General features: G+C 46.5%; 1 protein-coding gene across 1 annotated transcript in view; it reads left to right on the plus strand.

The window, feature by feature from the left end:
- LOC120383107 (butyrophilin subfamily 1 member A1-like) overlaps window positions 1–21,608 on the plus strand; it is a 78,512-nt gene that overhangs the window by 42,228 nt on the left and 14,676 nt on the right. Inside the window, exons 3-5 of the mRNA XM_039500733.1 lie at window positions 6,687–6,968; window positions 17,656–17,688; window positions 17,994–18,026. Of these exons, the coding sequence (XP_039356667.1) occupies window positions 6,687–6,968; window positions 17,656–17,688; window positions 17,994–18,026 (348 nt within the window). The remainder of the gene's footprint in view (window positions 1–6,686; window positions 6,969–17,655; window positions 17,689–17,993; window positions 18,027–21,608) is intronic.

A 21,608-nucleotide genomic window follows, 5' to 3' on the forward strand; every position in this document is an offset into this window, starting at 1 on the left:
GCTGTGGTATGTCGTCTCCATGGGTAACCCAGGAAAAAAGGCTAGAAACAATTTTTTGCCATTGCTTTCACGGGCGGGGCCTGACGACATGTACCCAGAACCACCCATGACAATGTTTTTGCCCCATCAGGCACTGGGAGCTCAACCCAGAATTCCAATGGGTGGCAGAGACTGCAGGAACTGTGGGATAGCTACCCACAGTGCAATGCTCCGAAAGTCGACGCTAGCCTCGGTACTCTGTACGCACTCCACCGACTTAATGGTCTTAAGTGGGGACACACTCAATAGACTGTATCAAATCGATTTCTAAAAATTCAACTTCTGTAAAATCAACCTAATTTTGTAGTGTAAATATACCCTTGATTAAAAACTGCCAGTGCTGGAGAATCCACCATGACCCTTGGCATGGGCAGTGGGTATAATAGGCTAGGAGATGATCAGCCTCCCCTGCCACTGCTGTGGCCACCAGACCCCATTTGTGGGGTTTTGGGGGGAAGGTTTTGATTTATTACACCCCATGCAGGTTCCGGGGTGGCTGAGGAGGTGGTATGTGCTATTCAGCTTCCTGGGTTCATCAGTAATCTCCCTGGACTGGAGATTACTGTGGAACCCAGGAAGCTGAGTAGCACATACCACCTCCTCAGCCACCCCGGAACTAGCATGGGGCATAGCACAAGCATCTTCCAGACCTGAGAGATGTTTCTCCCAAGGCAGCTTGGGGACTGGGAAGGGGAGGCACAGCTGCAGCTGACCCGGGGCAGCTTCGGGCAGGTGGGAAGTGGGAGGGCTCAGGACTTCAAGCATGCTGGAGCTCTTCCATCTGAGGGAGGGGGCGCTTGGGGCTCCTCCAGGTGTGGGGGAGGGACAGGGGGTCTCGGGGCTCTGGCTGCGGGGGGGGGCATGGGTGAAAGAGGCAGAGCTGGGGCTAGCTTCCCCAAAGGGAGGCTCCACCCACTGCCCATGACCCTCAGTAAATTGTTCCAATGATTAATTAATAATTAATAATGGCTGGCAAGATCTCACCCTGTTGTGCTTATGGGGATAACTCTACAGCCAGCTAATGTGATGGGCCCAGACACTGACCTTTCTCGCTCTCCTTATCCGATTGCAAGGTCTCTAGAGGGAAAAAAGGGCGAGAGGTGAGATTTCACTATCACATTTAAGGTGCAGTTCCTGCTATTAATGTAATTGTGCTGTAACTATGGAAGCGAGGCAGACAGACTGACACACAGGAGACACTAACAGATCTGTCTCAACATCCTCTCTTTGTAGGTCATTCCCCTCTCTAGGGTGGTCTGTGTGAAATTTCCAAACAACCTAAAGGCATCTCTGCACACATACACACTGACCCCACAATAATGAAATCAGTTTGAATTCACACCTTTGATTCAGGTACAAGACTCTTGTTTCAGATTAAGATAATTTTATTTCAGTTTAGCTCATCAAAAAAAAAAACTCCAAGTGTGATCAGGTGTGGGAGGTGTTACCTTAAATCCTACATTTTCTTGTTGAGTGTTTGTCTTTCTGGTTTGCTGAGGCTATGTCTACACTGAGGCTATGTCTACCCTCATAAATTCAAAGTGCTGCTGCAGCAGTGCTTTGATGTGCAAGTGTGGACGACGACGTGCTGTGGTGCTGGGAGAGAGCTTGGAGCCTGTCTACACTAGCACTTTAAAGTGTTCAAACTTGCTGCACTCGGCGGAGTGATTTTTCACCTCTCTGAGCCAGCAAGTTGGAGCGCTTTGCCAGCGTAGACATGTGCTAAAAACCTCAAAGCGCAGCTGTGGCCGCACTGTCGCAGCAATGCTTTGTTCTGACTGTGTGCTCATCCGCGAGCGCTTGGGAGAGAGCTCTCCCAGCGCTCTATGTAACCCACCTCAATCAGGGGAATAGCTCCGGGTGCCTCCCAGTGCTCGGAGCCTGTCTTCGCTGGAGCTTTACAGCATCAAAACTTGCTGCGCTTGGCAGGGTTTGATTTTTCACACCCCTGAGCGAGCAAGTTACTGAGCTGTAACTTGCAGTGTAAACATGGCCTGAGTGTATTTCCTGGCTTTCAGTTGTACCAGTTTTCTGCTATTCACATCTTTATTCTGGAAGGGTACATGGCACTGCCAAGCAACCTGAAATCCCCTATAACAAAGTTTTTGATTTGTGAATTAATTTAATGCTTGTCTACACATACATGTGCACTGGTTTTGATGAACTAGTGCAAAGCTCTGTGTGGACAATCCTAAATAAGACCATAAACACAGCCATACTGGGTCAGACCAAAGGTCCATCAAGCCCAGTATCCTGTGCTCTGACAGTGGCCAATGGCAGGTGCCCCAAAGGGAATGAACAGACAGGTTATCATCAAGTGATCCATCCCCTGTCACCCTATCCCAGCTTCTGGCAAACAGAGGCTAGGGACACCATCCCTGCCCATCCTGGCTAATAGCCATTGATGGACCTATCTTCCATGAATCTATCTAGCTCCCTTTTGAACCTGGTTATAGTATTGGCCTTCACAACACTCTCTGGCAAGGCGTTCCAGAGGTAGACAGTGCATTGCATGAAAAAATACTTTCTTGTGTTTGTTTTAAACCTGCTACCTATTAATTTCATTTGGTGGCCCCTTGTTCTTGTATTATGAGAAGGAGTAAATAACACTTCCTTATCTACTTTCTCTATGCTACTCATGATTTTATAGACCTCTATCATATCCCCCCTTAGTCGCCTCTTTTCCAAGTTGAAAAGTCCCAGTCTTATTAATCTCTCCTCATCCAGAAGCCATTTTATATCCCTAATAATTTTTGTTGCCCTTTTCTGAAACTTTTCCAATTCCAATATATCTTTTTTGAGATGGGGCAACCACATCTGCATGCAGTATTCAAGGCGTGGGCATACCATGGATTTATATAGAGGCAATATGATATTTTCTGTCTTATTATCTATCCCTTTCTTGATGATTCCCAACATTGTGTTCGCTTATTTGACTGCCGCTGCACATTGAGTGGATGTTTCCAGAGAACTAGCCACAATGACTCCAAGATCTCTTTGTTGAGTGGTAACAGCTAATTTAGACCCCATCATTGTGTATATATAGTTAGGATTATGTTTTCCAATGTGCATTACTTTGCATTTATCAACATTAAATTTCATCTGCCATTTTGTTGCCCAGTCACCTAGTTTTGTGAGATCCTTTTGTAGCTTTTTGCAGTCTGCCTGGGACTTAACTATCTTGAGTAGTTTTGTATCATCTGCAAATTTTGCCACCTCACTGTTTACTCCTTTTTCCAGATCATTTATGAATATGTTAAATAGGACTGGGCCCAGTACAGACCCCTGGGGGACACCATTATTTACCTCTCTCCATTCTGAAAACTGACCATTTATTCCTACCCTTTGTTTCCTATCTTTTAACCAGTTACCAATCCATAAGAGAACCTTCCCTCTTATCCCATGACTGCTTATTTTGCTTAAGAGCCTTTGTTGAAGGACCTTATCAAAGGCTTTCTGAAAATCTAAATACACTATATCCACTGGATCTACTTTGTCCGCATGCTTGTTGACCCCCTCAAAGAATTCTAGTAGATTGGTGAGGCATGATTTCCCTTTACAAAAAATATGTTGACTATTTCTCAACAAATTGTGTTCATCTGTGTGTCTGACAATTTTGTTCTTTAGAATAGTTTCAACGAATTTGCCCGGTACTGAAGTCAGGCTTACTGGCCTGTAGTTGCCAGGGTCACCTCTGGAGCCCTTTTTAAAAATTGGTGTCACATTAGCTATCCTCCAGTCATTTGGTACAGAAGCTGATTTAAATGATAGGTTACAGATGACAGTTAATGGTCCTGCAATTTCACATTTGAGTTCCTTCAGAACTCTAGGGTGAATACCATCAGATCTGCCACTCAAAAAGAATAGCTCAGGTTTGGGAATCTCCCTCACATCCTCAACAGTGAAGACCAATGCAAAGAATTCATTTAGTTTCTCCGCAATGGCCTTATTGTCTTTGAGTGCTCCTTTAGTATCTCGATCGTCCAGTGGCCCCACTGGTTGTTTAGTAGGCTTCCTGCTTCTGATGTATTTGAAAAAAACTTGCTATTACTTTTGGAGTCTTTGGCTAGCTGTTCTTCAAATTCTTTTTTGGTCTTTCTAATTATATATTTATACTTCATTTGGCAGAGTTTATGCTCTTTTCTACTTTTCTCATTAGTATTTATCTTCCACTTTTTGCCTCTCACTGCTTCTTTTACTTTGTTGTTTAACCACGGTGGCTCTTTTTTGGTTCTCTTATTATGTTTTTTTAAAATGGGGCATACATTTAAGTTGAGCCTCTATTATGGTGTCTTTAAAAAGTTTCCACGTAGCTTGCAGGGATTTTACTTTTGGCACTATACCTTTTATTTTCTGTTTCACTACCCTCCTCATTTTTGTGTAGTTCCCCTTTCTGAAATTACAGTGTTGGGCTGCTGGGGTGTTTTCCCCACCACAGGGTTGTTAAATTTAATTATATTATGGTCACTATTACCAAGCGGTCTACCTTTTGGACCTGATCTTGTGCTCCACTTAGGACTAAATCAAGGATTGCCCCTCCTCTTGTGGGTTCCAGGACTAGCTGCTCCAAGAAGCAGTCATTTAAGGTGTCAAGAAACTTTATCTCAGCATCCCTTCCTGAGGTGACATGTATCTAGTCAATATGGGGATAGTTGAAATCCCCATTATTAGGCACGACCTGTTCTGTCCTTCCGATATATTTTGTACCCTGGTATTACTGTGTCCCATTGACTATCCTCATTCCACTAGGTTTATGTGATGCCTATTATATCAATATCTTCCTTTATCACAAGGCTCTCTAGTTCACCCATCTTATTATTTAGACTTGTAGCATTGGTATATAAGCATTTTAAAAAATTGTCATTTTATGGCTGTCCCCTATTGCATGACATAATTGAATGGGACTGTTTCTCCCATTTGACTGTTTTTTAATTTGACTGTTTCTCATCAGATCCTCCCTGTATTTTACCATCTTCTATTCTCTCCTCCTTATTAGGACATAGGGAATCTCTATTTATAGATCCTCCCCTAAGGGATGTCTGAACCACATGCTCCTCCACACCTGTCAGCTTTCCCCCAGCCCTCAGTTTAAAAACTATTCTACAACCTTTTTAATTTTAAGTGCCAGCAATCTGATTCCGTTTTGGTTTAGGTGGAGCCCATCCTTCCTTTTGGGAGAGGCTCCCCCTCTCCCAAAAGCTTCCCCAGTTCCTAATAAATCTAAACCTCACCTCCCTACACCATCGTCTCATAAAAGCATTGAGACCTTGCAGTTCTGTCTTTCTAACTGGCCCTGCACATGGAACTGGAAGCATTTCAGAGAGAGCTACCATGGAGGTCCTGGACTTCAATCTCTTACTTAGCATTTACCATGACCACTGGCTCCTCCCCAGCACTACACATAAGCCTAGATGTCTCGAGAGATCCGCAACCTTCGCGCCAGGCAGGCAAGTCACCATGCGGTTCTCCCGATCATAACAAACCCAGCTATCTATGTTTTTAATGATCGAATCACCCACTACTAATACCTATCTCTTCCTAATAACTGGAGTTCCTCCCCTGGAGAAGTAGCCTCAGTACGAGAGGATACCACAACATCATCTGGTAGGAGGGTCCCAACTATGGGATCATTTCCCTCTGCTCCAGTTGGATGTTCTCCTTCCCTGAGGCTTTCATCCCCCTCAACAGCATACAGGCTGTCAGACCGGGGATGGGACCATTCTGCTGTGTCCTGGAAAGTCTCATCTGTGTACCTCTCTGTCTCTCGTAGCTCCTCCAGCTCAGCCACCCTGGTCTCCAAAGTCCGTACATGGTCTCTGAGGGCCAGGAGCTCCTTGCACCGAACGCACACATACACCACCAGCCCATCGGGCAGGTAATCATACATGCTGCATTGGGCGCAATAAACTAGGTAGCTCCCACTCTGTTACTGGACTTCTGCCTGCATTCTCTTTTTACTTCCAAAGCTTGTTCCCTTGCTGGTGCTTAGTTTTTATCAAGCGATGTTTTGACATTTAAGTGCAAAGAATATTAGGTGTAACTAGCCCCTGCTCACACTCCCCCTGTAAACTCCCTCACCAAACTCCCCTGTTTGCTAGCTCCTCTGGTCGCTACGGGGCAGGCTTTTTAAAGCCCTGCTCTTCCTGAATAGCCCCGCCCCCCGGTTAAGGGTTGATTGGATGCCTCGTCAAGAAGCTCCTAGCTCTCAGCCTCACCTAGCAGGACGCTAGGCTCAGCACACACACATGGTCCCCCAAACAAACAGACCACACAGTATATTTCAGTCAAGCAGCAAGCACACCACAAACACAAACACTACGGACAACAAATTTACCCCAACGGATATTGATTTATCTTGAGTCAATTCCTTCTTGATTTAAGAGTGTCCACACAAGAATTTGCACTTGATTAACTAAACAAGTTTAACTAAACTGGAGCAAATTTGTGCGTAAAAAAGCCCTATTATAATACTATTTTTACTTTATATCAAACATTAATCTGACCAGATTAACTGACCAACCACACTCGTGAACTCACGTCTGATTATTAGTTTAAAAATAAATGGCTTTTGATAACAGTGTAATAAAGCTTTTGGCTCATTCCTGGGCACTCTAGGATTATCACAAGTTCATTTATTTCTTCTGTAGATATGGGGTCTGCTCCTGTCATCTCTGTGGAGGGACATCAGGACGGAGGGATCTGGGTGGCGTGTCGATCATCTGGATGGTACCCACAGCCCAAGGCTCAGTGGAGAGATCACCAGGGCCAGCTCTTACCATCAACCTCTGAAAAAATAACCCCAGAAGCCAATGGCCTGTTTCAAGCAGAGATTGCCATTGTTCTAAAAGAAGAGTTCAACCAGAAAGTGTCCTGCTTTGTCAGGAACCCCCGTCTCAACCAGGAGAGAGAATCAGTGATTTCCATAGCAGGTCAGTGCCTGTCCGTGCCACACATGGATAGACCGAGATGCTGCAGACATGAGCGGAGAGTATTTATCATTGTGTCTCCTATGTATTTGCCTGAAACTTCAAGGTGCTGAGCACATCTTGGAAAGTCCTGAACAACCCTCAGTTCTCTTTGGATATATCTGCGCTGCCATTGGACACCTGCTGGTGGCCCGTGCCAGCTGGCTCAGGCTAAGGGGCTTGGGCTAAGAGGCTGTTAAATGGCAGTGCAGACATTCAGGATCAGGCTAGAGACCAGGCTCTAGAACGCTGTGAGGGTCTCAGAGCTCGTGCTTCAGCCTAACTCCATCTACACTGCCATTAAACAGCCCCTTAGCCTGAGCCCAGCGCACCTGAGTTAGTTGGCACGGGGCAGCTGTGGATGTCTAATTGCAATATAGACATAAACTTTGACTCCAGTAGGAGCTGAGGATGTGTAGCACCTTGCAGGCTGGGACACCATTGGCCACATTTTCATAATAGCTCAGTACCCAGCTGTGATGGGACTTGCCACAGCCCCAGGTGTTCACCTCCCTTGGAGTGGAAACCCAAACTTATATGAAATTCGTCCCTTCCCTCAGTGTGGAGGAAGGTATGCACAACTCCCCGCCCCCCGTTAAAATTATATAAACTGGATTATATTATAAACAAGAAATATGTTTACTAACTACAAAAGATGGATTTTAAGAGGTTAAAGAGGTAGCAAACAGAACAAAGCAGATTACTAAGAAAATAAAACAAAGCACACACACTAAGCTAGATTCACTAAGGAAATTGGTTACATATAGCAATTTCTCACCCTAGATAGAGGTAGGTCTTAGGTAGATTCCTTCACAGGCCAGAACTCTTTCCTGCATGAGTCAAGCAGTTCTTCCCTTCCCCAGCCCCTCCAGTTCTTGTTTCCAGGAGTTTTTCACTGTCTCTTTGGGTGGGGAGGCAGAGGAGACAAGAACCTTGATTATTTCCATCCCCCACCTTATATAGGATTTTGATAAGGCAGGAATCCTTTTTTTTTTATTTCCCACTCCCGAGTGGAAAAGTTCACCAGTCCAAAATGGAGGTTAGTATCAGGTGTCCAGGTCTGACTCTATAGCATCACAGCATCCATCAGTGGCAGTATGGAGCATCTGCAGGAAGGCCAAGACTTTTCACAGTCCATTGTCCTCACTGATGGGCCATCAGCCCTGTTTGGCTTCTCCACTGTTGTACCTGAAGTGTTAGCAGTGGCTGTCACCCAAAGTAGCATAGTTGAAATACAGATACATAGTCAATATCCCTAACTTCAGATACAAAAATGATACATGGATACAAATGGGATAATCATATTCAGTAAATCATAACCTTTCCAATGATACCTCACAGGGGCCATCTTGCATAAAGTACATCTCAGTTATGTCATATCCATATCATAAGCATATTTTCATAAAGACTATGGAGTGTAACGTCACACCAGCAATCATCATTCTTCTCAGTAAGGGTGGGGAAGGGAATTCTCCTTTGTTCTTGTGGTGTAGTGAGGACTGTGTTGGAATTTCACGCTATCACTTTAAGAGAGGGGTGTTTGCCAGGTCCTGTTTGCAGACCAGAGAGCTCTTTAGAAAATCCTGTGAGTCTACAGAAACAGTTAGCTTGTGGCAAGCTGGGGTGTAAATCTGCCTCTCACTAGCCTGCCACATACTGTACTGTCCATGTGGACCCTGCTACGTACACTAGTAATTCCGTAGTGTGCTTTGTTCTACTCCATTTTGAAATGGGAACAGATCAAAATGCACCAGGGAACTTGTAGTGCACAGTTGCGGGGGTGCACACAGCCAGTTGGTGTGTGGCAGGCTAGTGCAAGGTGGATTTACGTCCCAGCCTGCCGCACACTAATGGTTCCTATAGCTAAGCCAACGTAAAGCAAGGTGCCCACTGCCTTAGGGAGCAGCCTCCCCTCTCCGGTTTGGGTTCTTGTGTGTTATGGTTCTGGATTGTAAGAAGTAAAGTCCTGTTTGTGACATGCCCTAGGGTACAGTCTGGACTGTTGAACTACTGTGTCCCTTTAACTCTCCAGCCCAGGGTGCCTGTTACACGGCTTTGCTAGTGAAAAGCAGCCTCTCCAGGCTCTGTTCACACACAGCCATTAGCATGTAAAGTCACTCCCAGCAAAGTTACATGAATGCTTTCCCAGCCACTTATGAACTACATATAGGGTGACACTTGCAAATTCCCCAGCTTTGCACCCAGAAATGTGCATCCTGTAGTGTCCAGCACACTACTGAACAATGCAAGCCCATTAATAGTCAGTTATTTAATCAAAGGAAATGATTCTGCTGGTGCCTTTGTTAACCTGAGTAGAGATTTCCCAAACACTTTACCAAAACACATTGGTTTAGGTAAAACAATAAAACAAATGTATTAACTAGAGAAAGATAGATTTTAAGGGATAAGGCAGAAAGGTCAGAATTAGTTACAAAAGAAATAAAAAATAAAACCAAAAACTAATTCCTAAACTTTACCAAGCTAAGTAAGATTTGAAAGCAAAAAGGTTTCTCACACCCAAAAACTTACTGCGGTCAAAACTAACTGGAAAACCTTCCAGCTAGGACCAACTCTCCCCTACCCTCCACACACACAGTTCAATGATGCTCCTACTGACTTTCAAGCAATCTTATTGCTGTGAGTAGAGATTGGGGAGGAGATGTAATGTGAAGATCACTGTCTATTATTTTATACCCTCCTCTCTTCGAGGATTACTTCCCGATGGGGTGCAGACAAAACAGTCCCCTGTGTATGTGAGATTCAAAGAGTCCATCAGGAGGACTGTAAATTTCTTGTTTGCACCATCTGTGTATGTGACGTTTGAGATGTCACTGGGGATGATATGAAATCTTTTGTTTACAGTCCTCCTGGTGGCAAATGATTGCCTCAGCAGTTAATAGTTTTCCATCACCTGTCGTCAGTTCTTTGTTGTCTCTGAGGAGCTAGTCTGTGGACATTCCCCAGAATTACAACATATTTCACTAACAAACATAGTAAAATCTCATAGCTCCACATACACCGTTAATGTACACATTATAACAGAACAATGATATTCAGTAAATTATGAATTTCAAATGACACTTCACAAGGCATACTTTGTACAAAATATATCATAACCATATAACAGTGGTGAACATGGGGGTTCAGTGTTTTATATGGGGTGTAGTGTGTTACAGTGTTATGTAAAACAAGGTGGGATGAACTGTGCCCGCTGCCTTAGAGACTCCATTGTGCGGTTCTTGTGGGTTAAGGTTCTGGCTTCTAAGGAATAAAGTCACGTTACGCTGCAACCTTCCACCGAGAGTACTGATGTCTGTGTCTAACTTCTCTGTGTGTGCTGTGACCATCACAGTTCTCAGTGGGGGTGGGGGAGGGAATTCTCCTTTGTTCTCAGTGAGAGCTGCTGGGTGCTGAGTATTTATGAAAATCTGGCTAATGAAGTCATTTTTCCTGACTAGCACAAGAGAGCCCTGGATATGGTCTGAGCATTGCTACGTAGAATATATCTGAAAATACCAGCAATAAAAGTTGAGGCCCAAAATTGGCTGACACAAATTCTTACCTAGGAGCACCTTAATTTTTATAAAAAAAAGGTTGTGATTTTATGTGTTATTATCTACCAAATAACTTGGTTAATACTGAATGAATATTTAATCACTGTAATAGTAAGACTGTTGTATTTGTAAAGCACTATTCATCTGAGGTCTCATAGTGCTGCACTGCTGGTTAGTCTATGATATGCCCAGTATTACCTTATTGTTATGTTCACAGCATACACACAGAGAGTTGAAACCACACATAAACACTCTTCCCAAAAGGCTGCAATGTAGCACTGCTCTATTTCTAAGAACCCAGAACTCTAACATGCCACAGCCAAATACAGAGAGAGACAATGCAGGCTGCTCCCTAAGGCATCGGGGCCGAACCAAACCCACTCTGCTCTAGGCTGGCTCTTTGCAGACTGACTGCAGAGGACCCAGATGCATGCTCCCAAAAGAGCCCTTTAGCCTGCAAGTAGGACCAGGAATCCCCTCAGGATTTCAAGTGTCAGTTTGTAATTTTTACACAGTTTTCAATATACACCACTAACCACTTAACAAAGGACCCTCTAGTCAGCCGTTGCTCCAAGGCCCAGGGAAGAAGACTTTGGAGGAATTTTTACTTTGAATCTATAGGCTCCCACATCGATGTGAGAGCTGCGCTATGGGCCCCATCCTGCAGTTCAGACTCTGGCAAAATCCCATCATCTTAAATGAGAGTTTTGCCCAAGTCATAACTGAGGATCAGGTCATAACTTGTACTTAATTGCTCAGAAGGCCATAAACAGAGAGCTCCACAGCCAGCATTGCCCAAGAATGTACATTGTGGGGTTTTATTTCACAGTCACAGTGGGACAGATCCTACCTTCCCTGCATAACCAGGTTGATGAGAGTTTTGGCAGTGCTAACAATAAAGGATCAGGCCCAAAACATGCAGAAACAAACTTTTAGCTAAAAAGCATCTTGATTTGTAGAAAAAAGGTAAATATTTTTTCTGTATTATCTATTAAATAACTTTGTTAATACAGAATGAGTAGTTCATCACTCTAATAATAACAATGTTTATATGTTAATCACTAGTCATCTGAGATCTCATAGTGCTGCACTGCTGATAAGCATATGGTGTGTCCAGTATCACATGATTGTTGTGTTCACAGCATACCCACAGAGAGTTAGAAACAAAACAAATACTCTTCCTGGAAGGTTGCAGTGTAACGCTGCTTTTTATCCAGGAATCCAGAATTCTAACACACAACAGCCAAATTACAGAGATAGACAAAGCAGGCTGCTCCCTGAGGCAGGGAGGCAGAACACAGCCCACCTGGCTCTGTGCAGAGTGACTGCAGAGGCCACACACTGCATGCTCCTTACAGAGCCCTCTAGCCTGCAAACCTCTCAGGATTCAGAGTGACAATTTGTGATTTCTACATAGTTTTCAATACATCACACTAACCACATAGCAAGGACCCTGTCATCAGCATCGCCCCAGGGCCCAGAGAAGAGGAATCTGGAGGAATTTTTAATCTGACTCTACAGGCTCAAGTTTTGTTTGTATTAAAATCCTGCAAAAACATGTTTTGGGCCAGACTCTGTCATGTGGCTGAGCCCCTCTGAGCACAGGGGAGTTGGGGGTGTCAGGGAGCTGGTCACAACTCTCTGATTCTCAGGGCCAGTCTGCACTGGCTGCAGCTTGGGGATCAGTTAGAGCAGCCTAAGGAATACCTGAATTTATGCCAGTGGGGGATAGATGTAACACATCCTGTCCCTACTCCCTCCCTACCTCCAACATGCCCCCTCCCATTAACTAACTATGATCAGTAAGAAGAATAAAGCCTGGACTTTCATTGACTCAATAATAAAGCACAAAGGAGCCACATTTCAAGGTATATTTCCCAGTGAGACTCTTCATTGTCACCACTGTTGCAGTGTCCTGCCTTCATTCTGCGCGTGTTTGCTCCCAAGTCAATGGCACTTTCTCTTGCAGAGCCATTTTTCCCCAGGGTCAATCCCTCGCAAGTGGCTCTCTGCGTGATCCTGGGTCTCCAGGCTGTTCTCATAGCCCTGGCCGGTTACTGCTTCTGGAGGCGACACAGAGCAACAGGTGAAGTAACAAGGGGTGGGGGGGAATTTGGGGTGGAGGGAGAGATAAAAATGAAAAACAAAAGTAAAGATACCAGGATTAAGGGGCTTTGATTCTATGTTCAGGAGAGTTTCAGGCAACAGGTGGCAGGAGAAGGGTGAACGATGACTTCATATTTGAGCTGCGAAGTGTCAAATGGATTCACCCCTTCAACGCTCACGAAAGGATCCCAATCGAATGGGATTCTGAACTATTCTGTGGGGATCAGCCTTGCTTACATTGAAACACCCGTGGGGGGCTTAGTGAGCTGGGCTTGGAGTGCTGACATTTGTAACTTGGCAAGAAAAAATGAAAGAAAGGAGGAGGAGGAGAGAGGGGATTTCTTTGGTTCCAGTTATGCCCCTCCCCTGGTCTGTGCATGTCCCTCCCCCTCCCCATCTAGATGAGTAGTAGCTGCGAATGGGAAAGTAGTGATAATGGAGAGGTTACCTCCTCTACAGTGTGGTCATGGAGCAGTGCCCAGAAAGAGCTCTCCCTGTGCTCTAGGAAAACCACTCCATGAGGGGCGTAGCTCCCAGTGGGGGAAGCCTGTCTACACTGGCAAGTTACTGCGCCGAAACTTGCTGTGCTCAGCCTGAGGGTGGATCTACACTGCACACTTCTGTCGGTAGAACTACATCCCTCACTCGGGGGTGTGAGGAATCCTCACCCGTGAGCAACTCAGTGATCCCGACCTAGCTGTCAGGGAGGTGAAGTACCTACCCCAATGGGAGAGGCTCTCCTGTCAGCATAGGTAGCATCTCCACTACGCGCTCCAGCGGCGCATCTGTACTGGTGCAGCTGCAGTGCTGTAGGTGTAGACAGGCCCTGAGATCCTGCTACAGGGACAGGGCAATAAACTCTCTATCGTTATACAAGTGCTCAGCTGCAGGTTTTCCTCTGATCACAAGGGGCAGAAATTGGCCTTCAGTGATCTGGCCATTTCTAGCAATGCTGGGTTTTCAAAGCTGCCTAAGGGATCTGAATACTCAACTTTTGTTTAAATTAATGGGCACCAAGTGTGCAACTCCCCAAGGCAGCTGTGAACGTCCCAGTGAGGGTTTTCTCACCTGAAGTGCTGTGTGGGAATTTACAACTATCTGAAGAATTTGGAAGAGGAAATGTCTGTTACAATGATTTCCCAGTGAGGACAGAAGCAGGTAATTCAGAGAAGCAGAGAGGAGCTGTGCTTTGTACTTGTGAAAGCTGGAACTGGGTGTTATACCTTTAGAACTGTCACCTGTAAACCTTTTGCCTCTTGGAACTGGCAGAAACAAGGGCCAGGTGCGATATCTAGGGGTTTCTCTTCATCAATGCAACACAAAACCAGTAAACTGGGACAATTATATACCACCCTCTGGGTGTCTCTGAGAGACAATACTTTCCCTCTTGCAAGCACAAAGTCTCAGTGTAGAAAGAAACTTTTAATAAAAGGAGGGAAATAACAGCATTAATTTGGGAAAACACCACAAACAGGGTTCATAAACATAAACAATGAGCCAAAGACTTAGGCAGTGTCCTTTCCCCTCAGGTTCTTAAGTCCAGCAGCCAAATGTCCCTTTAACATGCCCATCCCTTCTCTGCACCCCACTCACAGTTGCTCTGGGTCAGCGCAGACCCAGAGTCCAGAGGTGCATCTGCAGAGTTCACCTCCCACCCTGGGTGGAGAGGGGGTGAGCAGGCACATTAGTAACTCTGCTGCCCAGGCAATTGCTTTCCACTTCTCGTTGCCAGACAATTGGCCCTCTGCTTCTCTTCCCCAACCACCCTGCTAGCCAATTGCTACCCCAATCCATCAGGATGTTTTCAGGTCCCACCCCCTGCTTAATACAGCTCTCATGATTTCAGCTGTTAGAGTGTGGGAGCCTCAGTGGCTGGTGCACACTAGAAAGTCTCTTACATCAGAGACACTGTCCCAAAGCAGGTCTAACAGTTAGACCTAGATATCAGTGATTTCAGCTCTGGAGTGTGTAACAAAACTCTCAATTGAGTCCAAATTAACTTTGCTATTACACAGCAGAGGTATAGGATCAAATGGGTGGCTGGCTGGCCAGCCTCACTAGACTTTGGAGCCCATGTCCCCTGCCTAGCAAGTGCCATTTAGTTGAAGGTGAATCCTTCAATCAGTTATGCCAAGAACAGTTCTGCTGCGCTTGATTCACACACCAAGATAACAACCCTTTATTACTCCTGCCCCAACAACAAGGAGATGGGGGATCCCACATAGAATCATAGAATCTCAGGGCTGGAAGGGACCTCAGGAGGTCATCTAGTCTAACCCCCTGCTCAAAGCAGGACCAATCCCCAACTAAATCCGTCAGCCAAAAGTGATCATTTGGGCAAAGCAATCCCATCATGCTGAGCTCCTAGGCAGGGTGGGTGTGGAGGGCAGAGAGGCCCTGTGACCAGAATATATGGGGCTGCCCTTGCCCTCGCTCTCAAGGCAGTAATGCCCCATAGCCAGAGTCAATACGGCCTCAGGGCAGCGAGGCCTAGCAGTGAAAGTCAATCAATCCGAGGCTTTAACAAGTAGCAGCGCCCAATAGTCACCATCTCGGACAGAAACACCCAATCCCTGGGGTGGCCCCTGCACCCAGTGGTAGGTGCAGGAAGGGGTAGGGGGACCCAGACCCACGCTGCTCCACTGGGTCCCAACCCAGGGCCCTATGAAACTAGTAGCCCTGGTTTCAGATTCAGATTCCAACCATGATTCCAGTGACGGTATTTCCTCCACCAGAAACAGCCATCTGTCTTCATCTGTCTCTGTGGTCAACTAGGGTCTTGCCATGGAATCGGTGTGTTCAGCTGCCACAGTTTGCAGCTCTAGCAGCTACCTGAAAAGATGGCCTTTTGATGTACAGAACTTATTTTAACTGCAGGAGCTCAGAGTGTGCATATGCTCTCTTCCACTGTCAGCCCAGACTGGGCTGAACTGCTCCCTTGTATAGCCAGCGTCCAGTTGGAGCGTGTCCAGGAGGGGCAAGGAAACATGGCCTCTTGCACCCATAAGCTGTGTTCAACCCTTGTTGGACCAGTGCAGGGTTGATACGCCTCATCACACAGGGATTCACTCATTTTCAGTCATATGTAAAATTTGTCTATGTGTCCAGAGAGAGCTATGTTGGGCTCATCTGCACCCTCAGCAAGTTTGCAGATGACACTAAACGGGTAGGAGTGATAGATACGCTGGAGGATAGGGTTAGGATACAGAGGGACCTAGACAAATTAGAGGATTGGGCCAAAAGAAATCTGATAAGGTTCAACAAAGACAAGTGCAGAGTCCTGCACTTAAGACAGAAGAATCCCAAGCACTGCTACAGACTAGGGACCAAATGGCTAGGCAGCAGTTCTGCAGAAAAGGACCTATGGGTTACAGAGGATGGGAAGCTGGATATGAGTCAACAGTGTGTCCTTGTTGCTAAGAAGGCTAACAGCATTTGGGGCTGTATAAGTAGGGGGACAGCCAGCACATCGAGGGACGTGATCGTTCCCCTCTATTCAACATTAGTGAGGCCTCGTCTGGAGTACTGTGTCCAGTTTTGGGCCCCACAATACAAGAAGGATGTGGAAAAATTGGAAAGAGTCCAGCAGAGGACAACAAAAATGATTAGGGGATGGAACACATGACCTATGAGGAGAGGTTGAGGGAACTGGGATTGTTTAGTCTGCAGAAGAGAAGAATGAGGGGGGATTTGATAGCTGCTTTCAGCTACCTGAAAGGGGGTTCCAAAGAGGATGGATCTAGACTGTTCTCAGTGATAGCAGATGACAGAACAAGGAGTAATGGTCTCAAGTTGCAGTCAGGGAGGTTTAGGTTGGATATTAGGAAAAGCTTTTTCACTAGGAGGGTGGTGAAGCACAAGAATGGATTACCTAGGGAGGTGGTGGAATCTCCTTCCTTAGAGGTTTTTAAGGTCAGGCTTGACAAGCCCTGGCTGGGATGATTTAGTTGGGGATTGGTCCTGCTTTGAGCAGGGTGTTGGACTAGAAGACCTCCTGAGGTCCCTTCCAACCCTGATATTCTATGATTCTATCATTTATTTCCAAGCACTAAAAAAATCAGAAAAATTAACTATCACTGTCTTGTTCCCTAGGCCTTGCAGAGAATTCTCTGCACTAGCCGCACTGGTGAGCTGTGGCTAGGATGCTGTCATAACACAAACACACTCAGGACTTGCACAGCTGTTCTGAGACGCTGCTCACACTGGGGTAGAAGATGGTTTCACTCAGTCTGTGCTCAGCAGTGACTGTCAGACATGATGCTACCTCCATTTCCTTCAGTGTTGGTACCTCAGGGTTGATGCATCAAGGGGACGAGCTCCCAGTGGGAAAGAACTGATCTTAGAGGCGATGCCTGTAGGGCCCATCCACACACCCCTCCCTAGTTCATGCTGACCCAAGCATACAGCCCATCCTCCACCCCATTCTTAGCTGGGGCACCCCATCTGCCCAGGCCCTAGAAGGAACTGGTCCCAGATATCACTAGGATCAGGCAATGGGCATGACCCTAGTGATACATGGCCAGGAGTTGACCTATGATGGAGCCAATCAGACCCTGTCCCGTATCCAGCTAAGGTCAATGCCCCATTCCCATCACTCACTTCCCTCCCTTATCCCCACAGTCAGGAGCTGGGAAGAGCTGGGGCTTTTCAAGGGATGGGCATAGAGGGGAGCAAACAGGGAATTGAATTTAAAAAAGAGACCTTCTCTCCTCTCCCCCGCAACAACCAGATCAGACAGGAGTGTGACGGGTCCCAGGAAGCGGGGATGGCTCCTGGGGCAGACACTTAGAGTAGCTCCTAGAGGTGATGGTCAGTGGGGGAGGAAAGTGAGGGATGGTCAGTGCAAAGATGTTGAGACAGATCTGTCTGTGCATCCTGTTTGTCAGTCTGTCTGCCTCGCTTCCATAGTTACAGCACAATTATATTAATATCTGGAATTGCACCATAAACACGATGGTGAAATCTCACCTCTCACCCTTTTCTCCCTCTAGAGACTCTGCGATCCAAGATGGAGAGTGAGAAAGGTCAGTGTTTGGATCCCATCGCATTACCTGGCAGTAGAGTTATCCCCATAAATAAAATAGGGTGAAATCTCGCCATTATTAATTAATGATTGGAACAATTTCCCAAGGGCCGTGGTGCATTTTCCAGCACTGGCAGTTTGTAAATCAAGATTGGATGTTTTTCTAAATGATCTGCTTTAGAAATTATTGTCGGGAAGCCCCTGGGCGTGTGTTATGCTGGGGTCAGACTAGGTGATCACAATGGTCCCTTCTGGCCTTGGAATCTATGAATTGATGCATCATCTCTCACCCTGTTCTCTCTCTAGAGACCCTGCTGTCTGAACGGGAACAAGAGAAAGGTCAGTGTCTGGGCCAGTTACAAAATTAACATTATCCCCATAAACACGACAGGAGGAAGTCTCACCTCTTCCTCTTTTCTCCCTCTAGAGGCCCTGCGATCTGAGATGAAGAGGCAGAAAGGTCAGTGTCTGGGACCAATGGGATGCGTTGAAGATTTCATGTGAAGTCAGTCAAGTCAGCTCAGTGGAGCCAACTGAACTCAATTGAAAGCCACATTTACTGCCAGTGCAGTCACTGTTTAACACCTTTAGCTGAGTTTTAGCAAGTGAAGTTACAGCCTGTTTGAATGAGTGACAAGGAATGTCTCTGTATTGGCACCAGAGCCCAAGCAGGGAGCTCAGGGCTGCTCACACTGACACAAAGAGGCTCTGAAGGGTGAATGGCCCATTTGCCCTAATAAACCCCATGGGAATTACAGAAATGGCACCTTGAGCCCCGGTCCCTAAATACACCAGCCCAGCTTGGTCAGTCTCATTGCTGGAGACTGTGGGTACATGTCCAGTGCAAAAAACCACCTGTGGCTGCGAGTCTCAGACCCTGGGTCAACTGACTGGGGCTTGTGCTGCAGGGCTAAATCTAGCAGTGTAGCCGTTCCCACTCGGGCTGGAGCCCAGGCTCTGAGACCCTTCCCCATCACTGGGTTTCAGAACCCAGGTGCCAGCCCAAGCAGAAACTTCTACACTGCTATTTTCAGCCCTGGAGTGCGAGCGCTGCAAGTCCGAGTCACTTGCCTCAGGCTCAGACCCACTGACACATGTTTTTTTGCAGTGTAGATGAACCCGGAGAGACTTGTCCAGTGTTTGACAGGATCCCTCACCTGGGAACCCCCTGTGTTCTGACCCTTCTATGCCCATGTGATATGTGGGGAAAGGATTTCACCCTCAGTAACCACGCACACCCACAACCTCAGCTCCACCCTGCAGTGACTCCATACAATAACCATACAGGTCTGATCAGTGCAGAGCAGTGTGTGTGGTTCTACATCAAATGAAACTGATTTTTAAAGGCACAGTGTTTTTCAGTTTTCCCCTCATGATCTTACTACAGGGCAGAGTTAAGGTTGTTTAGGTGCCTCAGCTGCATTTCTAGACCATAGATTTCTTTTATAATTTAAGCACAATTTGTATATGCTGGGTGTATAACACTTGGTTTGGGAATAATTAAAAGATTCCTCCTATAATGTGTTTAACCCTTAAGTTACAAGTACGTCTCCTCAGCCTTAACTCCACATTAATGTAGTTTTTATCTGGGAATTGCATTGTGCATTATGGCCTGGATCTACAAAGAAACCCCAGACATAAGCCTCTCAAGCCCAGTTTTAGGCACCATCGTCCACAAAACCCCACTTGGTTGAAACCCAACCCTGTAGGTGCCTAAACTGACTCGGGGCATTAATCTCTGGTGTAAAAGCTCTCTCAGTGTCTGCCTCTGGGCACACAGAACACATGACTGCCTTGCTATAGACATTTGGGCACCTATCTCCCATCTGTGCCCCTGCAGACACATAAACTGAGAGGAGGAGCATCTAGCTCACTCGTGGGGCCTGATCCAGTAGATGTGCTCAGAGGTCACCCAACAGCACACAGCATGAGGTGGGAGATGGAGAAAGTGTGGGTCTCCCATGTAACATTTAGCCCAGGGGTTAGGGTACCCACCTGGGATGTGGGTGAGTCTGGTTCAAGTCCCCCCTTTCTGCCAGATGAGGAGAAGGCATTTAAACAAGGATCTTCTACCTCTCAGGACAATGCTGGGCTGTGGGACATTCTCATGTGAGGCTCCCTCTGTCTCTTTTGTTCAAGTTGTTACATTTTAATTAAATATTAACTCAGAATCACTCTATAACACCCCTCTGCCTTTCGGCCATCTTGTGTGGAGCGTGGCTCGCACCTTACTCTGTCTCACAGAGACACGGAGGTGCCTCATCTGCCTGGCTCCAGAAGAGGGCTCCTGGCTGTGGATTGCTAGCAGAGAAAGGCACCACCATCAGGAGAGGGGCAGGGCTTAGCACATACCCCTCTTGTCAGCCTCTCCCATTGGCTGGCTTACATGGCTCCTAACACACTGAGTTCTGTGGATCCCATTCTAAGGCGCCTGCTTCTCCTCATTCATTGTATCGGGAGCTCTGAGATGTCTCTGGGATTACATGAGTTCCCCAGGGTAAATTGCTGCAACCTGCTCGCAGTGTGGGAGCCTTGTCTGTGCCCACCAGGGGAAACTCTCCCAAAGCTACTGGTTACAGGCAATACGAGATGCTGTGCTCTGGGCTCCATGAGCCCCGCTGTGTCTCTCTGCAGGCTAGTAATTCACACCTCAGCTTTCAGAGTAGCAGCCGTGTTGTTACACTCGTGTGCTCAGTCCCTTCTCTCCTGGACACCAGCAATGCACGCCCATCTGCTGCCTAAGTGGAAGCAGTGCACCCCCACTTACTGGCTTCCCCTTGGTTCAACACACTCCTTTGCACCAGGCACTTAGACACATCTACAGTAAAACCAAAGTTTTTGAAGTTTAATTAATAGAGCCTCAGACAGAGACTCAAATAAAAGCAAGTGTAGATTTGGAAACATAAAGTTACAGATATAAGAAACACAATCTATAGCCTATACTTGTTAGCAGGGCACTATCCTGTCTGACAAGGTATTTCTCACCCCCTGGTCAGTTCTACTCACAGTGGATGTGAGAAGGCTGGTGCAGGGAATGGAGTTACGAATTTCCAGCCAATGAGGCTGAGGCTTTCAAAGCTGCCTCGAAGATCTGGATGCCCATCCAAATTCCTGTTTGAAACCTTGTTAAAACTTTGTTTTCATTCTTTTGTTACAATCAGACATGAACGGGGCTCTTTTCCCTGTCCTAGGGTGTCCTGCAGGTATCATCCTGCTCCCTGAAGCTCTCCTTATCTGAGGGACTTGCTGGCCAGGCTTTTATGAGGACAAGGAGATCTTTAAGCAGTCACCTGATCCCTGGTCTCAACATCAGCTGATTAGTCACAGGGTGGGGCTGGGCCCAACTCCTCTTAAAAGACCAGACACCCCGTGACACTTAGTCTCACCCATCTTCACACTTTCCATCCCCAATCCCAGTTCTCAGTCTACTTATTGCCCCTTCTGCCGTCCATCTCTAAGCTCAGTGAAAGCTCCGTCTACAATCGCTGTCTGGAGTTCCTTTCCTCCAATTCCATCCTAGACCTGCTCCAATCCGGCTTCTGTCCCCTGCACTCCCCTGAAACCGCTCTCGCCAAAGTCTCTAATGACCTTCCTGGAAAGATTCTATGGCTTCTGTGTGATCCTCATTCTCCTTGTGCTAGCTTCATGCTCCTCCTTCTGACATCATTGACAGACCACTCCTCTCCATTAAATCCTTGGCTTTCACAGCTCCCTCCTCTCCCAGTTCTCCTCCTGCCTTTCTAATCACTTCTTTGGTGTCTGTTTTGTTGAGTCGGTCTCTTCCTGTCTCCCTCTTTCAGAGAACATCTGCACCCCAGTGCCCCGCACTTGGCCTCCTGCTCTCCTCTTTTCACACTCTGCCTCTAGTAGCTCTTACCTACATGCATAGCTTCAGATACAACCTCTGTGCCAATGTCTCTC

This window comes from Mauremys reevesii, linkage group 15 (genome assembly GCF_016161935.1).
Source record: "Mauremys reevesii isolate NIE-2019 linkage group 15, ASM1616193v1, whole genome shotgun sequence".
NCBI classification, from domain to species: domain Eukaryota; kingdom Metazoa; phylum Chordata; order Testudines; family Geoemydidae; genus Mauremys; species Mauremys reevesii.